General features: G+C 39.0%; 1 protein-coding gene across 4 annotated transcripts; it reads right to left on the reverse strand.

Moving 5' to 3' along the window:
• papss1 (3'-phosphoadenosine 5'-phosphosulfate synthase 1) lies at positions 1 to 27,778 on the reverse strand. Of its 4 annotated transcripts, none has more exons than XM_048246573.1 (12): positions 27,652 to 27,778; positions 26,972 to 27,086; positions 16,623 to 16,858; positions 14,442 to 14,580; positions 11,996 to 12,114; positions 11,411 to 11,524; positions 11,039 to 11,150; positions 8,782 to 8,987; positions 8,133 to 8,268; positions 6,601 to 6,869; positions 5,518 to 5,747; positions 1 to 1,292 (listed from the first exon to the last, which is right to left on the reverse strand). In XM_048246573.1, the coding sequence occupies exons 2-12, from the start codon at positions 27,081 to 27,083 to the stop codon at positions 1,142 to 1,144; spliced, it is 1,824 nt and encodes a 607-aa protein (XP_048102530.1). In that variant the 5' UTR covers positions 27,084 to 27,086; positions 27,652 to 27,778; the 3' UTR covers positions 1 to 1,141. The 4 variants fall into 4 exon arrangements, with proteins under 4 accessions (XP_048102530.1, XP_048102529.1, XP_048102526.1 ...); XM_048246572.1 differs by having other exon boundaries at positions 27,648 to 27,770; XM_048246569.1 differs by having other exon boundaries at positions 27,531 to 27,767.

Raw genomic sequence — 27,778 nt, forward strand, 5'->3', positions numbered from 1 at the left:
TGACAGAGGAGGTAGCTGTTTATTTTCACATTCACGACATCGCACAAACACATATGGACGTAACATGTAAAAAAAATACAAGTAAAAACGGTTTTGTGTGGCAGGGCACCTTTAACTTAAGTACACAAATGTCTTATCCATATCTACTAGACATTACCTCAGTAGTATCTACTTGAACATATAACATGATACACAACAGGGTGAGATTGTGAGGATTGCAAAGAATGTACAGCATTTTCTAATAAATGTCATGGTTGACTATAATACATAGAACACAACACAACTAAATTAACTCAGATTCACCATTCTAAGTTTGTGATGCACTGAAATTACACAAACCATTTAAAAACTGAATAACATTTAATTTGCTAGCAGCCGGACCAACAGACTGTCTTCTGAATTACTGAAGCTAAGCAGGTGTGGGCTTGGACTAACCATGGAAGACCTCCCTGAAAAATGTTGCTGCTGGAAGTGGTGTTGATGGGTGGAAAGCAGGTGACACTCTTCACTCTGGCCAAAAATTGATCCCAATACCCCTGTGCAGTGACGGGGACACTGTACGGCAGGTGATGTCGTTCTTTGGATGAGACGTCAAACCAAGGTCCATGGTCATTAAATATCCCATGGCACTTACAGTATTGCAAAGAGTAGGCTTCCCTGGTGTCCTGGCTAAATTTCCAACCTGGCATTCAATCTGGCCCTCTAATCATCCCCCAGTGTAATTGGCTCATTCCCTGACTCTACTCCGCTATACATTGGTGGTGGTTAGTGAAGTTCCCCCTTCATTGTGAAGTGCTTTGGATGTCTTGAAAAGCACTATATAAATGCAATGTGTTTTGTTGTTAATTTGATCCAATTATCGACCTTTCAAAATAATTCAATAAATATTCATAATGATACTTATTTCTTAATCATGATATTTTAAGTTATAATATATGCTTCTGGCTAGCACTATCCTTACTTTGTCTTTCTAAGTAGACCATCTTTCAGAAAGATTTCCAGTGTAGAACAAAAAGGAGGTGAGTGTTTGTGTACAATGCGAGATATATGCCTAAGTACCACAAGCTGTCAGCACATACAGTATACTGTGTAGTCCAACAAGTTGATGAGCTTTCAGAAATGGGATGGATGTTGTCTATCCTTAGGCAGTATCCACATCTTTCTCTAGAGACTTGTAGTACTCCTTAAGAACATTCCAAGCTTTAGGGGCCATGAAGCCATCAGGAGGATTCTGACCCTCGCGAGCCATTTTTCTCATTCGTGTTCCCGAGATGAAGTCGTAGTCTTCATGCCTGCAACACATAAGGTGACTTTTAGTGTGGCAGAGAATGTGTGGTTAATTCATTTAGGGCAGGGGTGTCATATTAGATAGTGGGCCGGATTTGTTGGAATGAGACATCGTGGAGGGCAAACACTGTCATGATCATTATCATTTTTCTGCATGGGTGTCTGAGTGTTATTTGATGATATCACTTATGGGCAAACAAGTACAAATAATGCACTGCTGTCATATACTGCTCTTTCTCTCTTGAAATGCTCTACTTCCATGTTTGTTTTTACACTTCTTTCTTCCTTCCTGAGGATAGTTTGTAGTGCTAGGTTTAATCAAGTCATCATATCATAGAGATATTGCTTATAACACATTGAATATCTTTTTTTTTTTCTAATTTTCTCTTCCTACCCAAAACATCTAGGTAGGAACGATATGAAACCGGCTGGCGGGCCTGATTTGGCCCTCGGGCCTTCTGTTTGACACCCCTGATTTAGGGTGTATAGAGAAGGCAGTGTTTGTTTGTTTATTTATTTAGGCTATTCATTTATTTAATCTTGAGACACATGATGAAAAAAAATAACAACAAAAAAGAACAACAATCTGTTGATGCAACCTCCCAAATTTCTTTATATACAGGCATGAAAACGGGTCGGGTGAAAAAGGTGAGAAGGGTGCACGAAGAGGGAAATGGCCATTTTATAGCAAAACAAGCGCGAGTGACATTGTTGCCAATAGTGCATAGCTTCCATGGAGTATGAAGTTGAAGAAAACAAACTACAAAATGACTAATTTTTACAACAAAAAAACCCCCTTTATTTCTTCTTTTTGGCTTGGGCCAAAGTAGGGAAAGGGCCCGCTTGCACTGTTTGGCAACTTGCTTCAGCCTGGTCCTCCTCTCCTCAGTAATCTACATGAGTTTTCTTTCTTTCTATGTGCCTGAAGTTATCAGACATTTCTGAAGATTTCATAGGCCTAATGGACACTTCATAGTAGATTATTAGAATAAGTCTGAAAAGGATGATAAGTCTGAATATTTGTTGGACCAAACCAGGTAATAAATAAACTTGCTTGAGACGCACACTATTTCAGACTAACATTATTAACATTATTATATAATAGAGTGTCCCAGTGACGCCACTTCCACTTGCCTCCATGGGACCTATCTTTAAAAAAAATTTGAACGCCAGTCTATGGCGAGAAAGAAATTATTTTCTGGTCCCGGTTGACTTTTGCCTTAAATTACCCATATGATGTTTGTCCATTTTAAAGACAAATTTCATGTAAAGACATTTGCAGTTTGTTTCGTAACTATTGAATTACAACATTGTGAAAGATCGTAATTCCAACGACTACAAACCCATCAGTCAGCGCTTAGTGACGCGTTAGCTCATTCACAGCCACACTAGATTGTACAAGCATACCAGCAACAGGTCTTAATTGGGCTTTCCTTGCCGATGAAAATACCATGAGTCAGAGGATTGAACACATCAGGTAAGTTGTATTCGTCCATAGACTGTACATTAGATACTGTTAAGTGACATAGCAGGCAGCAAGATGCAACCGTTAACTAGCATAACAGCTAATCTTATCGTTTCATTACGTTGGTGGACGTTACATCGCTCTCGAGACGAGAGATGTAGTCCACTGAGCGGATTCGTACAAAACCAACATAACTTTTGAAGTCTATCGAACAACAGTACTTTCTTGACGTGAAAAATTATCTTTTAAATTCACACACATCATATGTGAAATTCGTGGCACAATTCAAACTGTACAAACAAAAAATAATTGTTATCTCTCCATTAACTCCCGTTCATATTTTTTTTGAAAGATAGGTCCCTTGTAGCGGAAGTAAAACGGAAGTCACTGGGACACTCTATAGGGTAGACTAGGATTTATATATCTATAGACCCTTTCAAGAGAGTTAAAATAAAGGGAAAATAAAAATACAGAAAATAATAATAATAATAATAATAATAAAATAACATTTACATAAAACAGGTACAATTTGACATAGGAAGGTTTGTGATTACAGATCTAAATTGATTATAGGAAAGTAGAGAGTTCATTTTTATGTTACATTGGAGATTATTCCAGGAAGTAGGGGCACCATAACAAAAGGCAGACTTTCCCAACTCAGTGTGGATACGAGGAACCTTGAGCATCAGTCATTTGATCTGGTCTGATAGGGACCAGAATTCCAAACAAGCATGTTTGAAATATAACCTGGTAATTTTTCAACAATACCTTTGTAAATAAAGAGATACCAATGAGTAATAACAATACCTTTGTAAATAAAGAGATACCAATGACTTTACCATAGAGGACACAATGAGTGAGTGCAATAGCCATCACCAGTAATGAACCTCAGGGCAGAGTGGTAGACTGAGTCCAGGGGTGAGCAAGCATTTCTACAAATCACATCACCATAGTCTAGAACTGACATGAAAACTGCTTCAACAAGTTGTTTCCTGTAGGGAGGTTGGCTTTGTTTCTGTAGAAGAAACCAATTTTTTTACAGTTTTTTTACTAGGATGGCTATATGGTAAATAAATGTGAGTTTGTCATCCAGCCATATACCAAGATATTTGTACTCAGAAACTCTATCAATGCTGGAACCATTGGTTATGTTTTAACCTGCAGCCTAGGCTACTTACAGGATTGTGGCATTGTGCTAGTGTGGTTAACCAACCAATAAAGTTGTGCGAACAGTGTTCACATTACATGTTAAACTGTACCCTGAAGACACAGACTACTGATCAGGCCACTGAATGTTTCTTAAAGACAGCATTACCATGTCAAACACTGCTTTTGTCTCTGAACTCCACAAAACAGCACAGTTTAGGAGCATTTAGTTAAACTATTTAGTTAGTCACATTAGCCTTTGCTACTGATAAAGTATGCCTATTTGCTTCACCTTTTGTTGATCTAGATGGCTCAAACTGCACATATTCTTCATCAAATGAACTCGTTATGTCTATATTTCTGTCCAATATTGCTAACTTTAACAACATTAGAAGAAGACAGCCTATGCTACGTTGCTACACTAATCTCAACGTCTTTTTCTAACAGAAGTTAAAAGTTTCAACTAGCCCACCTGCAATAAGCATCTTTGCTTCAGACAGGGAGGCTATTCCGGCGCAAGCGTTCTGTTCGCATTGCGTCTGCAGCAACAATTAGCTCCGACTGTTTAATAAATGCATAGGGGCTGCATTCACATATTCGATGCTGAAGTTTTTTAATGGGGATCTGACAACACATCAAGATGTGTTTGCGTCTGTGCGTGATTTGTAAACTCAGTTGTAACCCCATACCCCCCCCCCCCCCAAAAAAAAAAAAAACATCAGATCAGCGCGAACCATGTAAGTCCCCCATTTTGGATTCCAACCGGCGAATTTTGCCGAAAGGTGAGGATTTATGTGAGTGTGATTTATTTATGCGGCGAGAATGTCTAGGACTGAGCGGCGGTTATATTTGGTACCGCCATGTGATACATTTAGTCAGCACTCTCATTAGCTATTCCCAAGGCTACTCCCAATCAAACAAATGGAAATACTTTTTTTTAAGAAGTATACAATCTTTTGATTTTGGAGTAAGTAAGTAATTATGTTGATTAAACAGTAGCAATACAATAGAAATGGGTGAACTTCACTAATGACCATTTTCCACCGAACAAGACCTGCTCGGACCTGCTCGGTTTTCTTTCTTTTCGAGCACACAAAAGTGCCTCCTTCATTGCAGAAGGAAACTTCCGTGTCATCATTAACGTGGGACGCACAGTTACAGTTTGTAACAATAACAACAATGGAATCAAGCGAATCCGTGAGAAAGTGTTTGTTAAAGGAAAACTGGCGATTTTTTACAGATCTCCATTTCTCGAGGTCACTAAGTACTGTCGATATGAAATAAAGCGAAAAAACAAAAAGAAATGGGTGCTACCTGCAGCCAACAGCTAGAGCAACCAGGCAGCTACAGTGCTACACTCTGGGGGCATGATATTAAAGAGAGCGAGTTGAGGCAAGCTGAGCAGGTTCCCTTCAGCAGAAAACCAAAACAGAAACACTGCACAAAAAGCCAAGTGTGTGATAGGCTTGTCCAGCAATTTGCAGTTTGCATTTTTTTTCATTTAAAGTGATACTCAAATGTATAGCATTTTAGCAATTTATATAACTATTGTTTCCAGATTGCAATGTGTGACTATGACTGTGTAGCAACATAACTAAAAACGAAAAATAGCTCCTTACCTTTGGGAGTTATAAAAGTCCATGCTTTTCTTCACCTTGTTGTAAGCAGCCACTTTGAAGGGGACAATCTCCAAAGAGATGAGGCCTGGTGCCATTGTGAGAACTTTAGCTCCATGTGTAGCATCGTACAAGTCCTTTCCAGTGGATGGGTGAGGCATGCCTGCAGGATCACGACCAACGATGTAGAAGTTTGCACCTGCCACCATTCGCGCTCTGCAGTGCCACTGTACCTGGATAGATTGGAGTTGCTAGTTAAAATACTGATAAAATACTTTCTTCTGTCTCATCATTCTGCACTCCGCTGTGCAAGTTACAGGTGCTCTGCAGCACCCCTCTAGTGGTCGCCTAAGCTACCATATTCAATAGCATTTGTCTCGATGGGCAAAATAAATTGCAACATCAGTACACAATGCATGACATGATTGCACTTTACAACAAAGGTAGCCTCAGGTAGTTTAGATTAGAAACAGTTTTTAGAAATAGCCCTGCATTAGCACCTAGATGTAACTAATATGGAGCCGGTGTAAATGAGTATATGGTAGGGACTTTGCTAATAATAACAGTTAAATTTGGCGGAGTGCTATGAAATGTTATGTGTATGTCGCAACAGTGATCTATTGTAATTGGATAAAACAAACATTTAACTGATAGTTAAAACTAGGAGGTATTCTGATCCTATAAATCTAATGAAAGAAATAGTTTCTTTGAACATGGTGGAGAATAGTGCATTTGGCGCTTCAGTGCTTCATTCCTCTAGTTGTAACAATAACAATAATTGATTAGGACTATTTTAGCTAAAACATGAAATATTTTAAAGTGGTAGTTTTAAAGTGGTAGTAGAATTTTTTTTTGGTATATTTTAAAGTGGTAGTAGAATTTTTAAAGTGGTAGTTTTAAAGTGGTATATTTTAAAGTGGTAGTAGAATTTTGGACCTAGGACCACTAGAACAGGAACGAAAAAATTCTGTTTTCAGTCCCTGCCAGAAATTCCATGACCCGTGAGAACCCTGTTGGGTATAAGTGAGGCAAACTGATATGACAAATGGGGCTTTTATCACAATCCAATCCAAAAAGAATGTTTACTTCTGTTGGTCCAGCATACATCATTGGTGAGGGGAAGATGGCAACAACTGTTGATGAAGGGTCTAGGACACCATCTTCAAGGACAGCAGCATGTTGGCGCATGCGCCAGAGCAGAGGCACATCATCCTCTTTAGTCCAACCACCAAGTGGGTGCAGCAGTAACACTGGCTGCCGGTAACCACGTTCTACTAGCCTCCGCTGGGTGTCCTGCATTAGCAATGCATGGCCATTGTGAACAGGATTACGGAGTTGAAAGGCAAAAACAGCATCTGAAAAATAAAAGAATACAACAGAGATGTTAGAATGCTAGAATTTCACATGTTAGAATTTATTTCATTTCATTTCATTTCATTTCACGTAACTGTAACTTTGTAACTGTAACCATGAGCAGGATGCTGGCGATCATGGACAATGACTGCCACCCACTACACAGCACGCTCAATAAACAGAGGAGCATTATTAAGTGGCAGGTCATGTCACGGTCATGCTCAACAAACGGGTTGAAGAGGACTTTTGTCCCCACACTGCAAAAAGTGATAGCTTACCAAGTGTTATAATCTTATTTGAAGATAAAAAAAAAATCTAGTTAGTATTGTTATATAGATACTTACTTTGAGCTTTCTTGTAAGATTATTTTACTTAAAATAAGTGAAAATCTTCTTAAAACTAAGTCGTTTATTGCCAAAACTAAGACAAAAACAAGTAAATGTATCTCTCAATGGATTAAGAAAATGTATCTTAAGATTTAAGACAAATAGACCTCTTTTTTTCACTACTGACAGGTTCAACATGTAATCACAAATGTTGGCCAACATGGAAAGGATCTCTATCGATATATAACTATATCTGTTTTACCCAGTGGATGTAAAACAACTTAATACGAGTTGTTTTACATCCACTGTTGTTGTGCAAACTACAACAACTAGATATTTTTATCTTAATATAAGATTATAGCTCTTGGTAAGATATCACTTTTTGTCTATCTACCTTCAGACAGATACAGGAAGGGTGTAAAATACTCTGTGCTAAACACTGCAAAAACTGCTTATATAATAAAATCAAACCAAATGTTATTAATCTTATATCAAGATCAAAAAATCTAGTTGGTATTGTTTTCAGTATAAAGAGACTTAGACCTAGCTCTTTCTTGTAAAATCATTTGACTTAATTTAAGAGTTTAAGAGTTTGGCTCCTTTTAGCACTCTCTCTTTCGAGGGGTGCGGGGGTTCTTTCGAGAGAGTGCTAGGTAAGTCTTTTCACTAAAAATAATTGTTATGATCTTAATATAAGATTAACACTTGGTTAGATTTTATGTTTTGCAGTTGGTGAGTAGCATTAGAGTTTTGTTGGGCAATAAATGACTTGGCATAAATGATCCTTGTCTTCATTTATGTATAAGAATACAGAAAAAATATAAAGGCATGAAAGTAGGCCTAAATAAGAACTAGTGAAGTATTAGTACAAGAACATAGTACAGAAACCTAATTCTGGCCTATGAAGATGATTGACACTACTGTAAAGAGTCCTCATACCTGCATTCATCTCCTTGAATTTCTGTCTCAGCTCATTTGGAGTGAGGCGATATGCATCCAAGCCATCGTTCCAATAAATGCGATCCAGAACTTGGAGATCACCCCCAACTAACCATTCTCCACTCTCCATAACCATCTGAAAGAAAATCATTGTTTTTAAGTCACCATAAAGATATAGTACACTGCAAATAAATAAATCTAACCAAGTGTTATTAATCTTCTATTAAGATAACAAAAAATCTTTAGTATAAAGAAACTTCCCTGGTGCTCTCTCGTAATATTATTTTGACTTAATTAATAAGAGTTTGACTTATTTTAAAGAATCATATCAAATCAAATATGCTCAATGTAATGTTTTAAAGACAAATTTGTTTGTTTTCATGATAAGACGCCTTAAAATAAGTCAAACTCTTATTAAATTAAGTCAAATGAATTTAGGAGAAAGAGCTAGGTAAGTCTCTTTACACTGAAAAATTGATTTTTGATCTTGATGTAAGATTAATAGCTCTTGGTTAGATTTTATTAGATAAGCAGTTTTTACAGTGTATAGAAGATTGCGGCGGCAGGTGGAATGCAACATGTCTTTAGTTTTGGCCAACAGTTATCATCTTCTCTTCCGGTGCACATGTTAGTATCTCTTCACTCTGACCTTAATGTAAGGGTGGTCTTTGCAAGTGGTGCCCCACTGGCGGGCACAGCGCTCCTCCTTGCGATGTTCGTAGAATTCAGGGTTCCGAAGAATGGCCACGCGTTGGCCTTCAGAGACCAGTGCAAAGGCAGTGACGCCATTTAAACGGTCTTTGTCTGCAGTACAGACAGGCAGGACCACGGGCACAGACAAGTTGATAACCCCACCTATAAAGACATTACATTATTATAAATATGTTAGTGTTAGTTACAGGAGTTCACAGAGAAATAATATTGTGCACATACTTCTTGTCAAACACAGATAAGTCTGGCTTCAGAAACTAATAAGCGCTGCGGACACCGGCGCCAACATAAGTGCGGTGCACTCCACTTTCGACATTTGATTACTTAGACCCCATTATTCTCAATACAACCCCGCACACCACCGTCAAACTCTGCCGCAACCTCCGCTGGTGCAGTGCCGGCCCAAGCCTTGATGGGGCTCCCCTCCCACCACTGCGGTGTCACCTGTACTTGACTATTATTGATACAAATGTCACACTATAATGTAACATATAACACATAAATTGTATTAGTATAGTTGTTACAGAGTCCTTACTCAAACATAGTAAGCAGTTCTAATAACTTATGTATACTGGGGGTATAAATAAAGGTTGTCTTTGGTTATTTACTCTTTACATCAATGCTATACAAAACATATTGATCTCAATGGTGCATTTTGTGTTGTTTTGCTCTGACATGATCACCTGAGAGTACCTGAGCAGGGGTGGGGATATAATTTTCAATTTCAGTGATTTCAGTGGCACCTGTGGTTACTCTATACAAAACATATTGATTTCAATGGTGCATTTTGCCCATGTTCAGGGTGGAAAATAAAAAAGAAAGATTTGCATAAGACAAGTCAAATTGATATTTTTAAAAAGAAGGGATCATGGAGAATAAAGGAAAAAAAATATTTAAAAAATCTTTGTACAGTACATTCCCACAAAGTGTTAGGGTGGTCTAAAATGAGATCCAAAATGATTTTTCAGACTTGTGAGGTCTGCTGTTCAGACCCTGAAAGAATTTATTTTCTGTTCATTGCGTTTTGTGAGTGTTTCTACTTATCTCAATAAGGAAAATAAATTAAGAGCCTATGTTGAGTACAAATATGTCTTCTGAAGGCCTAAACAGAGCCCAGCCAAAAAATAAAATTTTGATCAACTTTAAGAGACAGCAATGACCGTGCCGGATCATCTGGACTAAACATGACAATTTTGCTACATACCATTCCTATTTATGTACCAGCATGCACAATTTGAGCCTCCTACATGGTTAGTTCTTGTGCTATGGGCTTGTGAACTTTGACAAAAAAAAGGCCGAACAAAATCGACACCTCCCTCCCCCTGTAAAACTGGCTGTATCTTGGAAAGTATTGATCTGACATAAAACTAATTTTACAGTGTATCTCCTGGGTAACAATCGCCTTATTCACCCGGCGGCCAGAACGAGGCTAGCAGATGGTGGTGGTAATGCACTCCGTTTGCAAACTGCAAAAAAAAAAAGCTTACTGAAAAAGAAGAAGGGTTCACTGGCCTGTTCTTCTTCTTCAGTGAGTTTTTTTTAGCAGTTTGCAAACTGAGCGCATTACCACCACCATCTGCTGGACTGAGGTGTAATGGCAAGTGTACCCTTTAGCCTCGTTCTGGCCGCCGGGTGAATAAGGCGAATAGGTACACCTAGTAATTTTTTCAGAATTTTTTGAGACCTAAGTACGTGGGCTCTGGTTGAATTGACGTGGAATGACCCAGCTGACTTGACTTGACTCTAGACATTTCTTCGTCGATTTATCACTTTTGTTGTGCCGTTTTTCTCTACGGAGCTCCCCCTTACAGCTTTAGGGTGCATATTTCACAACCGTCTGTCTGGTCTTTTCGCTGGATCTGCCATGATGAATGTCTAAAAAATTAAGCCATCGCTGCTTGTTCTTATATCTAGTCGGCATGGCTAATGGTTTTATTCCAAACTTGTAAAAAAGTATTTTTCACTATTATGGAGTAGCCGAACAAAGAACAGATTCTTCCCAACATCGTACAGTATGCCACATAAAAATTGTTCATTTCCACAGGTAGCACATAAGCTATTTTCTCGATTGAATACACCGCAGTAATGGCATGCGTTGTGGCATGTACGGATACAGTGTCTGTTTTGTTTGAGCCTTTTGCGTATATAGTGTGTGTTTTGTTCGTTTTCAGAGATACAAATTTTATTCACTCTACCATCCAGAAGGCAGTCAAAATGAAGACACTGCAGATACTCTCTCTCCCTCATGAAACCATTGAGTGGAGTAGCCCAACCCTCAGCCAGGACCTGAACCCATTGCAGGTCAACCTGGAGGAGGAAAACATTAAAGTAAAAGCATTGTAAAGGTTCATTTCAATATTAGTATAATTAAGTCTTTACCAAGGAGATGTTTAAATAGATACCTTAACACACATGAGTGTGACAACGACTGATATGTCAAATGTGTCTCCTGTTTCCACATTAGTTTCATCAGAGCCATTTCTGGTGTTTGCATGAGGTCTTCATGAGGGGGGATACTTACAACCACCTTAATATGGTGGAAAGCTATTTTTGTGCAAAAACATTACCTTTCCGATGCTCAGTGTTGGCAAAGCCTTTGCATCTGCTTTGACCAAATCCAGTTTATTCTCAGGTACATAAAGCTCTTTCACTTCGTATGAAGCATCAATCGGCACAATATCCTATAGATAATGACACCATATGGGACATTTGTGTGAAACGTGTGAAACCATATGAGTCCATCACCACTATAAAAAATGCTGAACACCAACTAATTGTGCACCCAGCTTTTTTTCACTGGCTTTCACACTGTTCCACAACAGATGGCTGCAAATAAATTTGCTATTGTAATAACAGACTGGTAAAAACTGGTTCAAAACATATATCCACATATTCAATCACTTATGTTTTTTTTATATATCACCTGTATATTCCAATGGCAATTGTGCAATAGCTATTCATATTAAATAGTATGATATTATCTTGTCAGTCGACATGGCTCTTCAGAAATGATCTTTGCCAGTTTAACAAATCCATATGCACCGTGTGCAGGAGGAAGGGTGCTAGTAATGAGTGGTATTTACGTTGCGAGTTGTGTAAAATACATACTCGCAACTGCAGGAGGAGCCCAGTAGCAAAAAAAGGTATATTACCTTTTCCTGCAAGAGGTCCAAAAGTTGTTGGATGCATTCATTCACACTGCAGGAGTCCGTCTTCAGCACCAGCTCTGGAGCTTCAGGCTTCTCATACTCAGAGTCGATCCCAGTAAAACCTGCAGTTATTAAAAATGAAAGAATATAGGCAAGTGGATAAAGTGAGAAAGCTATGGTAAAACATCAAATGGTTACTTTTATCCCATTAGAATTTCATTCATTATTATTATTATTAATAATCGATTTACTGTATATTTCAATATTTAATTCTCTATAACTAATGAGATCTGTCCAACTTGAGTGGTTTCAGTTTATTTCGAGCACACACACTGAATGAACGCTCACACCACTACCAATAATTTTATGCCTCTATGTTTGATGATGCCAAATTAGCAAGTATTTCCTGGGGAAAATTTATTTTTCTATCAGCCCACGGTTCCATGATCCATTATTGGGCGTTTTGAGTGACCAGAGCTTCAAGCAGAAAGTTGAAACAACTTTATGGTAATGAGCTATGACGTGGTTCAGCGGCAAACGACCGGCAACCAATTCAAAATGAAGTGCACACAGTTGAGAGAGCAAAACCTATGTGAACTTCAGTTCCTACCATAGACTGTATGGTTCCTACAAAACATTTGTTCCGTTTAGTGTTTGTAATAACGAAGATAAGAGGTCAAGTTAGTGTTTGCAGAAATTTAATACTTGTTCAAGGTCTATATGAGTGATATAGAGATTCAATAAAATGAATATGGTGTCCAAAATGTTTTTTTTTAAAGGCTGAATAATGTTACATGATTAACTTATCATAGTAGCGATATACAGACTATACTTTCCAAGGTAGTTGCCAGATGCTGTCAATGACCGTCATTCCAAATTGAGACAAGATAAAGCAATGTTTAATATCAAATGAAGGTAATTTGTGTAGAAATATGTTATACCAACGGTTCTTTTCAAATTCAACATTTTGATGATGACGTGTTTCCCATACATTGACTAATCTGTGGTGCACCGCCACAAGATCAACACTGCCCGCCACACAATAATGTTCTATGTTGTACTATTTAAATTAGATAAAATCCTTTTATTGGCAATTTTGGCATGCAGCCTTTCCTTGCCCCACCCTGCTCTCTCTCGTAACGGACCCACTGGCCCTCCTCTGCATGTGCATTTAACAAAACATTAACAATTGTTTAAGGATTGTTGTTTGCACATAGAAGCATTGCATAGAGGACGACAGGCTAAATTGCTAATGAATCCACTTAGCATCGTGACCATGCTGCGCAATTTTTGTTAAAAACTACTGCATTCAAGTTGACTCTACTAAGGTCTTAATACAACATAGTTTAGTCTTATGCAATCAAGCCGTATCTCTAAACTAACGTTAGAATACTGTTTATGGTTTTCGAGCTTAGCAAGCTTAGTTACAGCTGCTTGTCAAATTTGACTAGGCTACTCGTGCAGGGCTTTATTGACTCTGACACTAAATGTTTGCAAAATCCCGATGTAAATGGTAAAGTGTTTTCCAAGACTCAAAAGTGCTTGTCCCAAGTACAAACTTTTATTTTAACTAACAACATAGAAAACATTATGAATTGCATCCACACATATCAGTAGCCTTTTAACTGTGTTAACGGTGTTGTGCATTTTTGTAGGCAAACATCAGAGGTCTATTATCACACTTCCAACACACAATTCACTATGTCTATGCTGTATAGCTATGCTAGGTTAACGATTAGCCTATTACAAGTTAACCATCAAATTGGCTTTGTAAAGGTTATATTAAAGTGAAAATCTTGCATAGTGTACCTGACTAGTGTGACGTGACTAATACGGCTTGTGTACTTTAAAATCCCCTATAATGTTAGCGTTATGTGCCAACTAGCGTTATGCGTCACTTGTTAGCACCGATTTGCCTTGGGCTAAACATACTTGTCTGAATCACAAGTGTTGCGAGTGATTATCTAATGCAATGTAGATGTCCAGAGGAATGAGAGGGTCTGCGAGGATTTGATGCACTTAACTTAGTCGCTGACTCAAAACAATACAAATTCAAGATGACTTTGGGTGTTGTGCCTTGACAATGCAAAAGTAATTAGGCTACTATAAGCCATCATTTAGGCTATTGATCAAGTGAATATTTTGTTGCGGCACTCACAATCTCAAAAACGAAAATTCTTGGTCTAACCATTGATGTGCCGTGTGAGTGGGCGGAAATAGGGCACCCACCAGCCCAACACCAAACTCTGAGCACGGTGAACAAAATCGGATTTTGAAGGCAGTAAATGCTCCTGTTAAGAACCAAACCAGATTTCGTTCAAATCTACACACCTATGGCTACTGAAAAATGTACGGGTCATTTATCAAATGTTATTGTTAAGTATTAAAAAACATCTTTGTTTTAGAATTTTCTAAACGAAAGGGGCGGTAGTTGGTGCTTTTCCTATACCTTTGATTTCCCCAGCTCTGGCTTTTTTGTAGAGGCCCTTTACGTCTCTTTGCTCACAAACATTCAGTGGGGCATCGACAAAGACCTCGAAGAAAGGAAGTCCATTTGCCTCATGGATCTTTCTGGCATTTAGCCGGTCCTGTGAAAGTAATGCAAGAACAACTATTTGGAACAGGCCTCAAGATAACATGAAAAGGGCAATCTAATTGGGTTTCTACCACACTTCCCACTGTCCCTTATGCTTGTCCCTTACTTTTGCAGACCCCTAAATCATTTGAGCCCATAATCACATAACTGTATTTATTCAATAAATATAGACTGTCCTTGAGTCTATTAATTAATGTTTTTTTTTTTTTTTTAAATGCCTGGTCCTGAAAATTGCCCTGTCCCTTTGATCATACATGGAAGTTCAGCTGTGTGGGCTACTTTTCATTTCAAAATATGATTTTCTTAAATCAAATCTCATATACATTTAACTTTAACCAGGGTTCCCACTCTAAGTCAAATGGAAAATTTCATGACTTTTGACAAAAAACCTGACTTTCCATGACTTACTATATAATGAATGGTACAATATACCGACCAATGACTTCAGAGCAGCCACGTGTGTGTAGTGTTCAAGAATCTTTTACTTTGTTAGAGTGGAAGATAAAGAAATGGGCACTGAATAAACAAAGTTGGGCTACTCAAGCAAGCAGTAAAGCTAATACCAGATATACACCAGTCCTGCGTGGAAATATTTGTTATTATTTATTATTATTAATGTATTTTAGCAAATAAATGGAATAAATAAAAGGAAAATTCGTACTCATTCTGTTACTCAGAAAGGGGTGTCAGCGGGTTCTGCCTTTCACACACGCGACACAGGTTCGTGGATATGAGTGTCGCGATTTCGGTTTTGAATCGCATATCGTTACAGCCCTAGTACGATGTACAACGGGATCACACGTTTTTGTAGGTCAGGATTTTTAAAGTCAGGTCCTCCGAGTTTTACAAACGGCCTTTTACCCCTCCCAGGAAGCAAGTGTAAAACTGGGGCTCTGTGTGTGTGTATGTCTACATGTGTGTATCTGTTACTATCAAAGTCGCTTGGTCAAAATAGTATAACCCGTATTTGAAGAGTTTGGTTCCAAAAACGCTATATCCTCCATTTCAATGAATTTTCATAAATATTTTTTTTTTTTGCCTTCAAATGGAAAAATTTCATGACTTTTTGACAAAAAAACCTGACTTTCCATGACTTACTATATAATGAATGGTACAATATACCGACCAATGACTTCAGAGCAGCCACGTGTGTGTAGTGTTCAAGAATCTTTTACTTTGTTAGAGTGGAAGATAAAGAAATGGGCACTGAATAAACAAAGTTGGGCTACTCAAGCAACAGTAAAAGCTAATACCAGATATACACCAGTCCTGCGTGGAAATATTTGTTATTATTTATTATTATTAATGTATTTTAGCAAATAAATGGAATAAATAAAAGGAAAATTCCGGTACTCATTCTGTTACTCAGAAAGGGTGTGTCGCGGTTCTGCCTTTTCACACCGCGACACAGGTTCGTGGATATGAGTGTCGCGATTTCGGTTTTGAATCGCATATCGTTACAGCCCTAGTACGATGTACAACGGGATCACACGTTTTTGTAGGTCAGGATTTTTAAAGTCAGGTCCTCCGAGTTTTACAAACGGCCTTTTACCCCTCCCAGGAAGCAAGTGTAAAACTGGGGCTCTGTGTGTGTGTATGTCTACATGTGTGTATCTGTTACTATCAAGTCGCTTGGTCAAAATAGTATAACCGTATTTGAAGAGTTTGGTTCCAAAACGCTATATCCTCCATTTCAATGAATTTTCATAAATATTTTTTTTTTTTTACATTTTGTTTAACAGGTAATTTCAGTGCAACTGTAATTGGGTCATCGCTATCTAATTTATATTTACTCAATCAAAACAGCAAAACTGCAATTGTATTGATATTACCTGAAATACACAATTACATGTAAATAACACGACTTATTCATGTTTTTAGAAATGGAGATATAGCGTTTTGGAACCAAACTCTTCATTTGATCTGCTAGGTTTCTAAAACAGATTTTATTTTCATTGGTTTGTAGAAAATTGTGCTAACACGGTAATGTCCACCTATATTTAAGCTATTTAGACAAAATGCTCAATTACTTACTCTGCTGTAGGGTGAGATGAAGCTGGCGATACACACCAGACCAGCATCAGCGAACAATCGCGCAACTTCTGCTATGCGCCTTATGTTCTCCTCTCGGTCTTCAGGGCTGAACCCCAAGTTCTTATTCAGGCCTTGTCTAATGTTATCTCCGTCCAGTGTATAGCAAGGGATGCCATGACATACCAGATGCTCTTCTAAAGCCATACTGACTGTGGTCTTTCCTGCGCCAGAAAGGCCTGGGGATGGACGTTAATTAGTAGTCTACAAGGTTTATAAACATTAAATGGCAGAATGTGAAAGAACATCATGCTAAAAACACAGACTGACAAGTTAGCATAAGACCATTCTTACCTTATAGTCTAGTAGCCAACTAGGTGAACCCGGAAATGTTGAGTACACCAAAGTTTTATTCCAGAAATGTGAAGTATGGGTCCCCAGTATACAGAAACTGCCATATGCTAATTTGCATATGTTGATCAATTTGCATAATTAACATTATTAGCGTAATCGTCCATTTTGACCACATATTTTGCACTGTATGGCCAATTTCTACAATATGTAAGTGGTTTTAGAGGATGCTGATTTCATTTAAATTTCAAAGAGCTAATTTTACTAGAAAATCAATTCCAAGGAATTACACGAGGGGATGCAATTTGCTGGCTAGTGTGTTGGTGGGGCTATTGAGCTTGCTGCTAGCTGATTGGTACTAGGGTAATTGTGATTAGGGCTGCACGATATTAGGAAAACATGCGATATGCAACATTATTGAGTACTGCGATAACAATATAATTTGCAATATTTAAATATTTAATGTTTTTCTCCATTCTCCTTGGTGTTAGCATAGATTGTGGGGTAAATGTATAGGCTACTTACAAAAATAAATGTATAATTTTCTACATAAACAATATAAAATATTATGTAGCCTAGGCTATATATGGCCTGATGAAAGTGGACAGTTAAGAGACCTACTGACTAGGCTAAGTTGTGTGGAAGATCTGCTCCAAGAAAATCCTTGTAAAAGATGGATGGACAGCCAATCTGAACACTTGTGCACCAACCATCCCACGTTACCTGCATGCCGACTACGAGGGCAGCGGAAAGTGAAAGTAAGAGGCTGCGATCGCGCAGTCCAGGCTAACGAAGTAGGCTTTTACTTTTACAAATAACGAATCCTGATTACCTCTCTGCTGCTGTCTGGGGCTTTTGCTAAATGCAAATTATGATATACAAGACTTACAGTAAAAGACAGATCTTCTGATCCTATAACGATAACAAAAGAAATTGTTTATTTTAACATGGGTGTTAGAAGGGTGGAGAAGGATGCATTTGGCGCTGTGTTTGTAACACGTCATCCTTCATAAAACCAAAATATTTCCATATAACAGACGTGCTTTTGCTTTTAGTCACCAATTCCACTTCACCCAAGTGTAGCCTACCTCGCTTGACTCACTATCTTCAGCCATCACGACTTAGCTCCCGCCTCAACACCTACAACACCACACACATAAACTGGTAGGGGACGGCTTCTAGGGCAGCATGACAGCATCGGTTTGGTAAAATATGATGACATTCAGAATGTGAATACACCACTAGACTGTATGGAATGTGCACAGCACAGAAAATGTACAGAAATTTATCGAAAATTAAGTAATCTTTGCGGTATGTCCATCGCAAGTGTTGATATTGCGATAACAATAGATTTTAGATATATCGTGCAGCCCTAATTGTGATACCTGCAAAGGTGCTTTTGGAGTAACCAAATGTGAATCTTGTGTGACAAGGCGTTCTTGAGATATCACACTCAAGGTGTTTTTGACCTTGACATTTGACCTTCAACCTCCAACATCAACTCACTTCATCTTTGAGTCCATTCAAACTAGGGCTGTCACTTGAATTGTGAAAAAATCCTGTTCAATTTTTGAGACATAAGTGTTCATTGAATCGATTGTAAAATCGATTTTTCATGTCTAAAGACGTTTCCATTTTCAACGCCAAATATAGGCCAATCCACAAACAACTAACAGGCATTAGGACAAACGTAAAGAGGGCGCTTGTAGACGCAAGCCAGCAATATTTCTTATGATTTATTGGTGTGAAGTTTCGTGCACAATGACAAACAGGAGTGTAACATTCTCGAAAAACAATAAGCCGAGTGGACTGCCATTACATCAGTGACAAAAATGACTGCAGGCTTCAACGTAGCTGTGTCTGTGTTTACGATTAGAAATGTCAAACAAATTTCGCCTACATAGAACTCGATTGCACAGTTTGCATAGCCTACCGCTTTGTTCTTCTCCATAGTTGATATACCAAAAACACAAAGTACTTCCACATCGAACTCCTCAAGTTATTAGGGCCTATCACTCGTCTCTCTCATGTCGCACAGGTTGATCGCGTTGTCCTCCATTTTTTAGCAAAACACGAGCAGCACAGCAGCTGATTGAAACAGCTGTTTCCGGTGCGTAAAATTGGTGGGAATTTTCTTTTTAGCTTTCGCAATGCTTACTGCACTTCGGAATTCTTTTATATTCTTATATTCTTGTTTGTGAATTTTGTTACATCTATCCTTTTTATTCGTTTAAAATTAATAGTGTACATATTTGGTTAAAATCGATTCCCTATTTTAGTTTTCGAAACTTGTGTTGTTTGGTCCAATCGATTGTGCAATCGATTTTTCGAACGTAAAGTGACAGCCCTAATACAAACACTCGTACCAAATTTAAATCATGTACGTCAAGCTGTTCTGGAAATATAATGCTGAATGCATTAGATATGGCTAGGCATTTTCCATTATTCCATATTCCAATATTAGGCATTTTCCAAACTATCGGTATTGGCTTTTAAACGGCCGATAAATATTTTTAAATCAAATAAACTAAAACCGAATATTCATTTAGATGTACAGTATTGTCATTACGTGGTTTGTCCACCAGATGGTGCAGCTTCTTGCTGCAAGACACATGCTGCATGACTTGGTTCCACTTCCTAGGAGAAGGGTCAGGCTGCAGAGCCGCAGACCATATAGCAACCGATCTACCACCACCGATTTACCACAGCGGATCTAGCAGCGCATTCGCTGATGTTCTTCTTGCTTAGATAATAGCTGAAACTAGTTTAGTAGAATAGAATAGAATATACTTTATTGTCATGCCTGCATGAAAATTGTCTTTGGTCTCACTGATAGGAATAGTATAAAACACATAGGAAACATAGTAGAGTAGACACATTAATTCCATTACACACAGACATATATCCACAGGATGAACACAACGCATCACATGTATCCCCTCCCTCTAGCCCACACACACATGCATACACATCAGATACAAGGCAAAGAGCACCAGTTCCAGCCCATTTGTAGTGCTCTTGGCTACACCTCCCTTCTGTCTAGTTTTTCCATTGTTTGTTGACCATGGAAATTGCATTTGGAATAAAAGAGTTTTTGTATATTTTCCTTGCCATGTCTACTCTGTAGCATCGCCCTAGGGGGAGCAGCTCAAATTCAGAATGGAGGGGGTGTGTGTCATCATCTAGTATGTTCATGGCTTTTCTGTGTACTGCAGTGCTGTATAGATTATCTGGTATTTTTTGAGGTCGCCCTATGATTTTCCCTGCCATTTTAACAATTCTGGACAGCTTGTTCTTGTTATCAAGTGACCATACCAGACAGAAATGTTATAGGTAAGGATGCTTTCCACAACTGACATATATCCTCTCAAGAAAGTAGCTAGTGTGTTGCCCTACGTCGTCAAAACAAAAAAAGTAGCCTGTCGTGTTACTCTGTCCTGTTTTCTCCCTTTCATTCCAAACCGTGACCAACGCCAGTCTTCCTTCTCTGCAGAACACATTAAAAAAATAATAAAAAACGTGCCATGAATCGAAAAATAATCATTTTCATTAATCATATCATTGAAATTTAACGATCTTGGTTTTATTAGCGAGACAATTCTGGGTGGGTTTGGGCATGCCTCAGACTCGTGGTGTGAGCGGTATCGGAGCGGCCGCTCCGGTCTCTAAATTCAAAAGCGCTCCACGCTCAAATTATATCCATATTACACAAAATAATCTAAACGTCCTTCACTCTCGGTGTATAGATCAGGACAGACTTGCGAAACAGGCTGCAGGGCAACAGTCTGACAGCCTGCATGAAGATAAGCATTAATGGTCCAATAGTAAAAGAGTGCAATTACCAAAGGGCCCTTGAAATGTTCTTTTTAAAGCCAAGGAGGATGGCTTGTAGCGATGCTAGTTGTCAGCTCTGCCATAAGTAGTGACTGATCACATTTGCACATTTTGTTGTTTTGCACTTGTTCTATAGTTTGTAATAGTCTTTGTTGAAATTGCACAAATTACACAAATATTTTGAAATATTTGTATACTGTTGTATAGTTTGTTTGGTGTTATTACTTTGTTAAAGGAGAAGTTCGGTGTGATATTGACCTAAAGTGTGTTGAAACATGATACCGAGTGTGGACTTTTGTCTCATAGCTCATCAACTTGTCCCCTGCACTCCGAAATCTGGCGCTAGTTAGCCGATGCTACCAACAGGTTTTCAATGGGGGTGCCTCGGGCATCGGTCTAGCCATGCAAATAAATCACTGTTTTACACCATTTACGAGGCTCAAAGTAGCTCCACACTTCATTGGTAGACTTCCGAGGGCCCTGACATTTAAAACAAGACATTGAGAACTTTGAAAAAGCACTGGTAGTTTATTTACAAGACGATTTGACTTATCGTGACTAAATTCAAGATGGCGGCGAACGGTAAACTTCCTGAAGGTACTGTCTGTATAAATAGTCTTAAATCGTGTATAAATGACATACTTCTCACCACTGAATGTTGTGCCTGAATCCATGAGTGCCTTGCATGCTGGGAAATGGCAGAGGTTTGTCTGGGAAAGCTGGGCTTTCCATAACACAAGTTTTGTGGAGAATGCTCTGACATTGTCATATGCATCACTGACAAGCTGGCCTTGTAACTTCTTGTTCAGTACATTCAGCTCTTGTGTGATGTCAACAAGAAAAGCTAAGTCCACTAGCCATTTGGGATCACTTAGTACAGGAACAGTCATCCCATCCTTCTCCATGAAGGCTTTCAGTTCTGCTCTCAACTCAAAAAACCTCTTCAAGACCTTCCCCCTGCTAAGCCAACGTACCTCGGTAAAGTATACTACATCCTCATATGCTAACTCAATTTCCTCCAAAAAGGCACGGAACTGCCGGTGCTTTAAACCGCTGGATCTGATATGGTTGACAAATTTCACAACTTCAGACATCACATTGTCAAACTTCAGGCATTTGCTGCAAAGGGACTGCTGGTGGATAATGCAGTGCAGAGCAATGGCCTCTTCCACACCCTCCTCTTCCAGTTTTCTTTGAACAAGTGCCACCAGTCCATTTTTCCTCCCTGTCATTGATTGGTTGTTATTCCAGCAAAACGCTTCCATAGTAAGCCGGCATTCACAATGGAATCACATAGCTGGCGGAATATTTCTTGACCAGTGGTCTGGCCATGCACTGGAATCACTGTGAGCAACTCCTCCATCACTTCGAAATTGTTATCAACACCACGGACATATATTGCGAGCTGCGCAGTGTCAGTGAGGTCTGTGCTCTCATCAAGAGCGAGTATGAATGGAAATGTTTAGCTTTCTCACGCAGTTGATTGTAAATGTTATTTGACATGTCAGAAATGCACTCTGCCACTAAGTTAGCTGAAATGCTGATGTTGCTAAACTGACCTTTTTTTCCAGGCAGACTATACCTGTAGCCTGTAACATGCACAGTTTGTTGAACTCGCCATCTTTGAATGGCTTTCCTGTTAATATAAAACGCCGGATGCATGTGAGAATAAACGCGTGGGTCGCACTAACACCAAGCTTCGATTTCAGGCAGGGGGCCACAAAATATCGTTCTGCGGGCCGCGAGTTTGAGACCCATGCACTAGATCATTGGTTCCCAAAGACGTGGGTCGCAGGAGATTTTATTTGGGTCGCCAGCATAGTCACAATTTATGTTGTGTAGGATAATAGCTTATAGCCTACCATTCAGCCAGGGAAGCTAGCACCTTTCTTTTAGGATCTAGTACGTTTACTACCACAGTCTAGTGGTGTCATGTTTTTTGTCATAACTCAATCTGTGCATTTTTGCATGTAGTATAGTTGCACAAACAATACCAGATACCAGCTCTTCAGCTTGGCCGATTAAAAACTAAAATGTGTCATTTAAAATCTCAAAGACCGCGCTGTCAACAACGACGCAAACATCCATAGACCGGACATTATGCTATTGATAGTTTAGATTGTAGATGCAATCTTTACAGTTAATAGCAGCCTCCTCACATTCCTCCTTAGTTCTGATTTAAAATGCACAACAGTGCATTAGATTAGGGTACCTTTTAAATTGACATTTTAAACGCTTTCCTGACGTTTTCCGTCTCACGAACTCAACTACAGTAGCCTGACGGCGCATTATCGTTGATCTTCCTGTATTCTTCACCAATTGCGCAAAAGCCTCTTGTTCTGATATTTATTTATTTCACAGTCTTACAACATAGCCTATTACAACACCAATACAGCCTTAGCACAAACAATCACAATTTAAAAAATGCAGAAAATGCAGATTTAAATTCCAAATAAAGAAACCTCCACAATTAGGCTACAACAGCGTTTCTCAAACTGTGGGTCGGAGACATGCCAGGTGGGGCGCGAACTGACGTGAAAAACAGGAGTTTTATTTATTTATTTTTTTATCTGTAGCCTGGGCCCAGGTAGCACCCGATGCGCAATGGACGCACTGTTATTCACAGGGAAGCGCTCGTGTCAAGGCAGCTTAGTTAGTCCCGACCTACATGACATTTTGAACGTTGTTGTGAGAGTGGTGAATTTCATCAAAACCCGGCCCTTAAAAGCGCCTATCTATTCTCCGACTTTGAGAAGAGATGGTAGCTGACCAAAGGCTGTACTGTTTCACAGTGAGGCAAGGTGGCTTTCGAGGTAAAGTGCTGTCGCGTGTTTGAGCTCTGAGTCGCCTCTTCTTGGAGGAAGAGCGCATGTTTGAATCTGCAAGCACGTTCACTAATGAACATTTCTTGACGAAGCTGGCCTATCTTAGCGATATATTTGATAGCGATACATTTGAGTTAAATGTCCAGTTACAAGGCAAAGACAAGCACCTACCTCACCTAGCAAATAAGATTACTGCATTCACCAAAAAAACTTGAGTATGGGACAGGCGCCTCGATGCCTTTGAGATTTCTGAGCGAAATCGCTAAAACGTCTGATTGGGAGCCACTCTTATTATCCCATGTATTAAACAGTAGGCCTACATCACATCCCTGCAAAGTTTATTTCAAAAATATTTCCCAACCAGCAGTGCTCAGTATGACTGGATTATGGATCCATTTAATGCAGCATGTTGGTATTTAATTGAATATATTGTTCAATGCTGTAAAATGGCCTATGCTTCCTAATATGTTGCTGGAAAACAGAAATATGTGTGTTATGTATTTATTTATTATTATATTATTTAAAAAATTTGGGAAACACTGCACTAGAGAGTATTTGAGGCTTCTGATAGCCATTCATCAGTCCAGCATTTTTTAAGGACCTGAGACAGATAAGAGATTGACCCTCGACACCCTTGGTAATTCCACCACCCTTTTTACTTGTCTTCCTTATTACAGTGCATGAAAATGTTTAGTTTGTCTAGTTTTGTGTTGAAATGTTTTTTGACAGCTTAAAGGATAATTCCGGTATTTAGCACTTTGAGTCCCTGTGACGACTCACACTCATCAAATATTATAGTTCTTGGCAGATGCTTATTATTACAGCTTTCAATACTTTCTGTTTACAGCCTTGGGGAAAAAAAACTGTATGCACAGATATCGAGGATGTATAGTACATGGAGGTGTGCAACCAAACTTTTTCCTCATTCCAGATTGTCAGTGCAACAATTGTTTATACCTATTTTAGATCAAAGAAGTGAGAACAGTCCAAGACGCGAAAGTGGCAATTGAGAAGGCAGAGGACAGCCTGGCTCTTGTTGGAGCGTGTAGGAACATCACAACTCTCAAACAGAGGGATGCCCTGGTGAATTCTTTGTTGGGGCCAGATTACATGCTGCATTGCAACAGTAAGTATTAGTTTAAACTTGTGAGACAGATTTGTTCTGGCATTTCTCTACACCTTACATTTTAGGACACTCCATGATTAAATAAGTAAGGGATACTGTATTGTCCGCCAGTCATTATCGAAAAATGAAGTCCCCACAGGCGAACAGGACTCTGACCCGGATGGGTCTTGCTTCGTCCTGAAGGGACGTATTATGAAAGACGTAATTCAGAGGCACAAAACATATTTCCTTGGCAGCGGTCTATTATACAAAATTGTCAGACATCCGAACGTTGGGAGGGCTCATTCAAGTGAATGGAGCATTCTACAGCATTATTAAGAGAGCCTTGTAATAACTAATGTTAACATTGATTTGTGTGCTCTTTGTGTTTGTGGAGGGCTTCAACACCCTCGGACTCCTCCACGAGATAAGGGCTCACCCGGATCTCTTCCATGGATTGTTTGTGGAGAATGCGGCCCCCTTGAAGGCCACTGACTTGTCATCACTCTTTCAAGTAAACTTCTCAGCAACAGGAACCCACTCTAGAGAACTGGAAAATCAAATCATATGCTTCTGGAGAGACTGGCTCATTGATGTTGAAGGTAATAAACCATCTGCCCTTTTAAAGCCTTCCTTGTTTCCTCAGTGGTTCCTTGTTGGAATGAGTTGCCCAGTGTTCTCCGTTCCTGTTATAGTTTTGGGTCTTTCAGGAGGGATGTAAAGGCATATCTGTTAAAGGTTGTATCATCAATTTCAGGCCCAAAAAAAGGCCCAAACATAAATGATCACATTCATCTAATCTTTCCTAACAATCTGCTAGCTGCCTGCCCCATAAGCAGGGCATCAAAAAAATGTGTCTTTGTAGGCAGCCTAGGCTCCGAGATCTGTACACAAAAACAATTGCTACCAACAAGGGTTGGCAACCACTCAAAGGCAACATAAAGTGTTTCAACCAATAACCGACGAGATGCGCGTTTAGGAGTTTTAATTGCACGTGAGGGAGGGGAAGGGAGTAGCGAGCTAGCTCTGTTTTGTTTGAACATCAACAGAAGTGACGTATCCCTGCTATCGCTGATACAACCTTTAAGCAGTCACTTAGTAAATTAAGCGTTTCTTGTGAGTAATGGTTTGTATATTATATTATAGTATTTTTTATTTACAATGTTTATTTTCATTAGGCTAATGATTGCATTTAAAATGTGTATTATTGCTATTCTCCTTAATATAGTCTTAACAACTTTTTAAAACTGTTAATTGTTAATTTCACTATTGTATTGTTTTATTTGTGAGTAGCTTTGGACAAAAGTGCCAGCCAAATCTCATAACCATAACAGGGGACAGGTGTTTGAAATGCAGGGAAAAACAGTTTTCAACAACAAACTCAACTTTCATTTCAGAAGGAGAAAATGCCCCTTTATCATTGGAAAAAGTCCTGGAGTTCTGTTCGGGCTCATCTTCTCCATCACCAGCCAACCATAGTTTTTATCTTCAGAATCCGGCAAGATTTTCCCTGAGGCCAACACTTTAACTCCCAAATCAATGCTCCAACAAGATTTGAAGAATACATACAGTCTCAATGTAAGTAGGTATTGTCTCTGGGAATAGGACAGAGGGATTTGGCAGTGTTGCCAATGAGGGGATACCGTAGTGTTGTACAGCAGTTAGGAAACTAACTATATCGGTTATCGGCTTTATATCGATATTGGTATCGGCTTTCAAAATCCCATATCAGTCGGACTCTGGTGTTTACCATGAAAATAACATAAAATTGTGTCCGTAATTACTAAACAATGTGTCTAAATTTAACCAAATCTGTTATAGAATTACCATTTTTGAAGTCTGAAAGTGCCAGAATTGAATTCAGCATCCTTTAAAACCACTCAAATATTGACGAAATTGGTCACACAGTGCAAAATCTATTGTCAATCTGGACTATTATGCTGTTTATGCAAAATTGCTCAACATCTGGAAATTAGCCTCTGGCAGTTTCTGTATAATGGGGGCCCATAGCCTACTTCATATTCCTGCAATAAAACTTTGGTGTACTCAACATGTCCGTGTTTACAATGGGGCTCTATCATAGACTGTAAAAATGTTGCCGCTTGGGCTCTATGGGCTGGTTATTACCAGAGCCTTATAGATTATTACTATTACCAAAGATTGTTAAGGCGGGTCCTGAAGAAATATCTTGGTCCGCCTTAACAATCTTTGCTATTACGTTCTAACATTAACCTTACCTGTTAGCCAAACAGTGCATCCACGAAATCCTCGACGAGTTCCTATCACTTGCCCACGTTTATTTCTGCTTACATGGTGGGCTTGGTAGGTAACATTCGTTGCTCTCTGCATCCCCTGGAACATGAATATGTATGTAACGTTGATCCTACAGAGGAACAAAGCTAATGATATGTTGACTGAACATAACGTTATAGTTATAGTTCTGATAGCGTGACGTTAACGGTGTCAGCTAACGTTATAACGATGTCATTGGCAAGTAGAACTAGTCGGCTAACAAGTGCCGTCTAACGTTAGCAGCTAATCGGTCTCAAAGACGGTCACTCTGAAAGCGTCCATGCTAACTTAATATCACAACAACTCTACCGTTACACTCTTTGGTTAGCAGCTAGCCTACTGGTCTAAATTGGCTGATTTACGTTAACGTTAACTTTAAAGTTATAACATTAGGCGAATGTTATAGCAACCCAGCACATATAAACCAGGCTGTCTGTCTGGCCGGTAACGTTAAGGTTCCACATAAAATAATCGACATGGCATCGTTAATGTAAGGAAACCTACCCAATTTTCAGGAACGTTATTCAACTTTTGCTTCTTCAACGAACTCCCCGAAATTTCCATATTTGTACAATGATTTTATACCAGAACCGTTAGGTGATAAGTTACAGCCTCACTTACTCACTATGAATGAACAGCTTTGGCAATTGGATGTCTGTCAGCCAACCAATCACGGAACATGAAACCTCTTTTCCATAACAGCTCTTCTCCAAAGAACAGGGCTGCAGCCAGAGAATGTCTAATAAGGGGAG

Source organism: Alosa alosa, chromosome 6 (genome assembly GCF_017589495.1).
Source record: "Alosa alosa isolate M-15738 ecotype Scorff River chromosome 6, AALO_Geno_1.1, whole genome shotgun sequence".
Taxonomy (NCBI): domain Eukaryota; kingdom Metazoa; phylum Chordata; class Actinopteri; order Clupeiformes; family Clupeidae; genus Alosa; species Alosa alosa.

Bases quoted from the DNA above. Each gene is read 5' to 3' on its own strand.
- papss1 (XM_048246569.1), bottom strand. From the start codon at position 27,590: ATGGAAATTTCGGGGAGTTCGTTGAAGAAGCAAAAGTTGAATAACGTT. The intron at 8,988-11,038 runs GTAGAGTGAATA...ATGTCTTTATAG, and splicing joins TTTTGACTGCCTTCTGGATG to GTGGGGTTATCAACTTGTCT. The intron at 8,269-8,781 runs GTCAGAGTGAAG...ATTTTCTTTCAG, and splicing joins AAGACCACCCTTACATTAAG to ATGGTTATGGAGAGTGGAGA.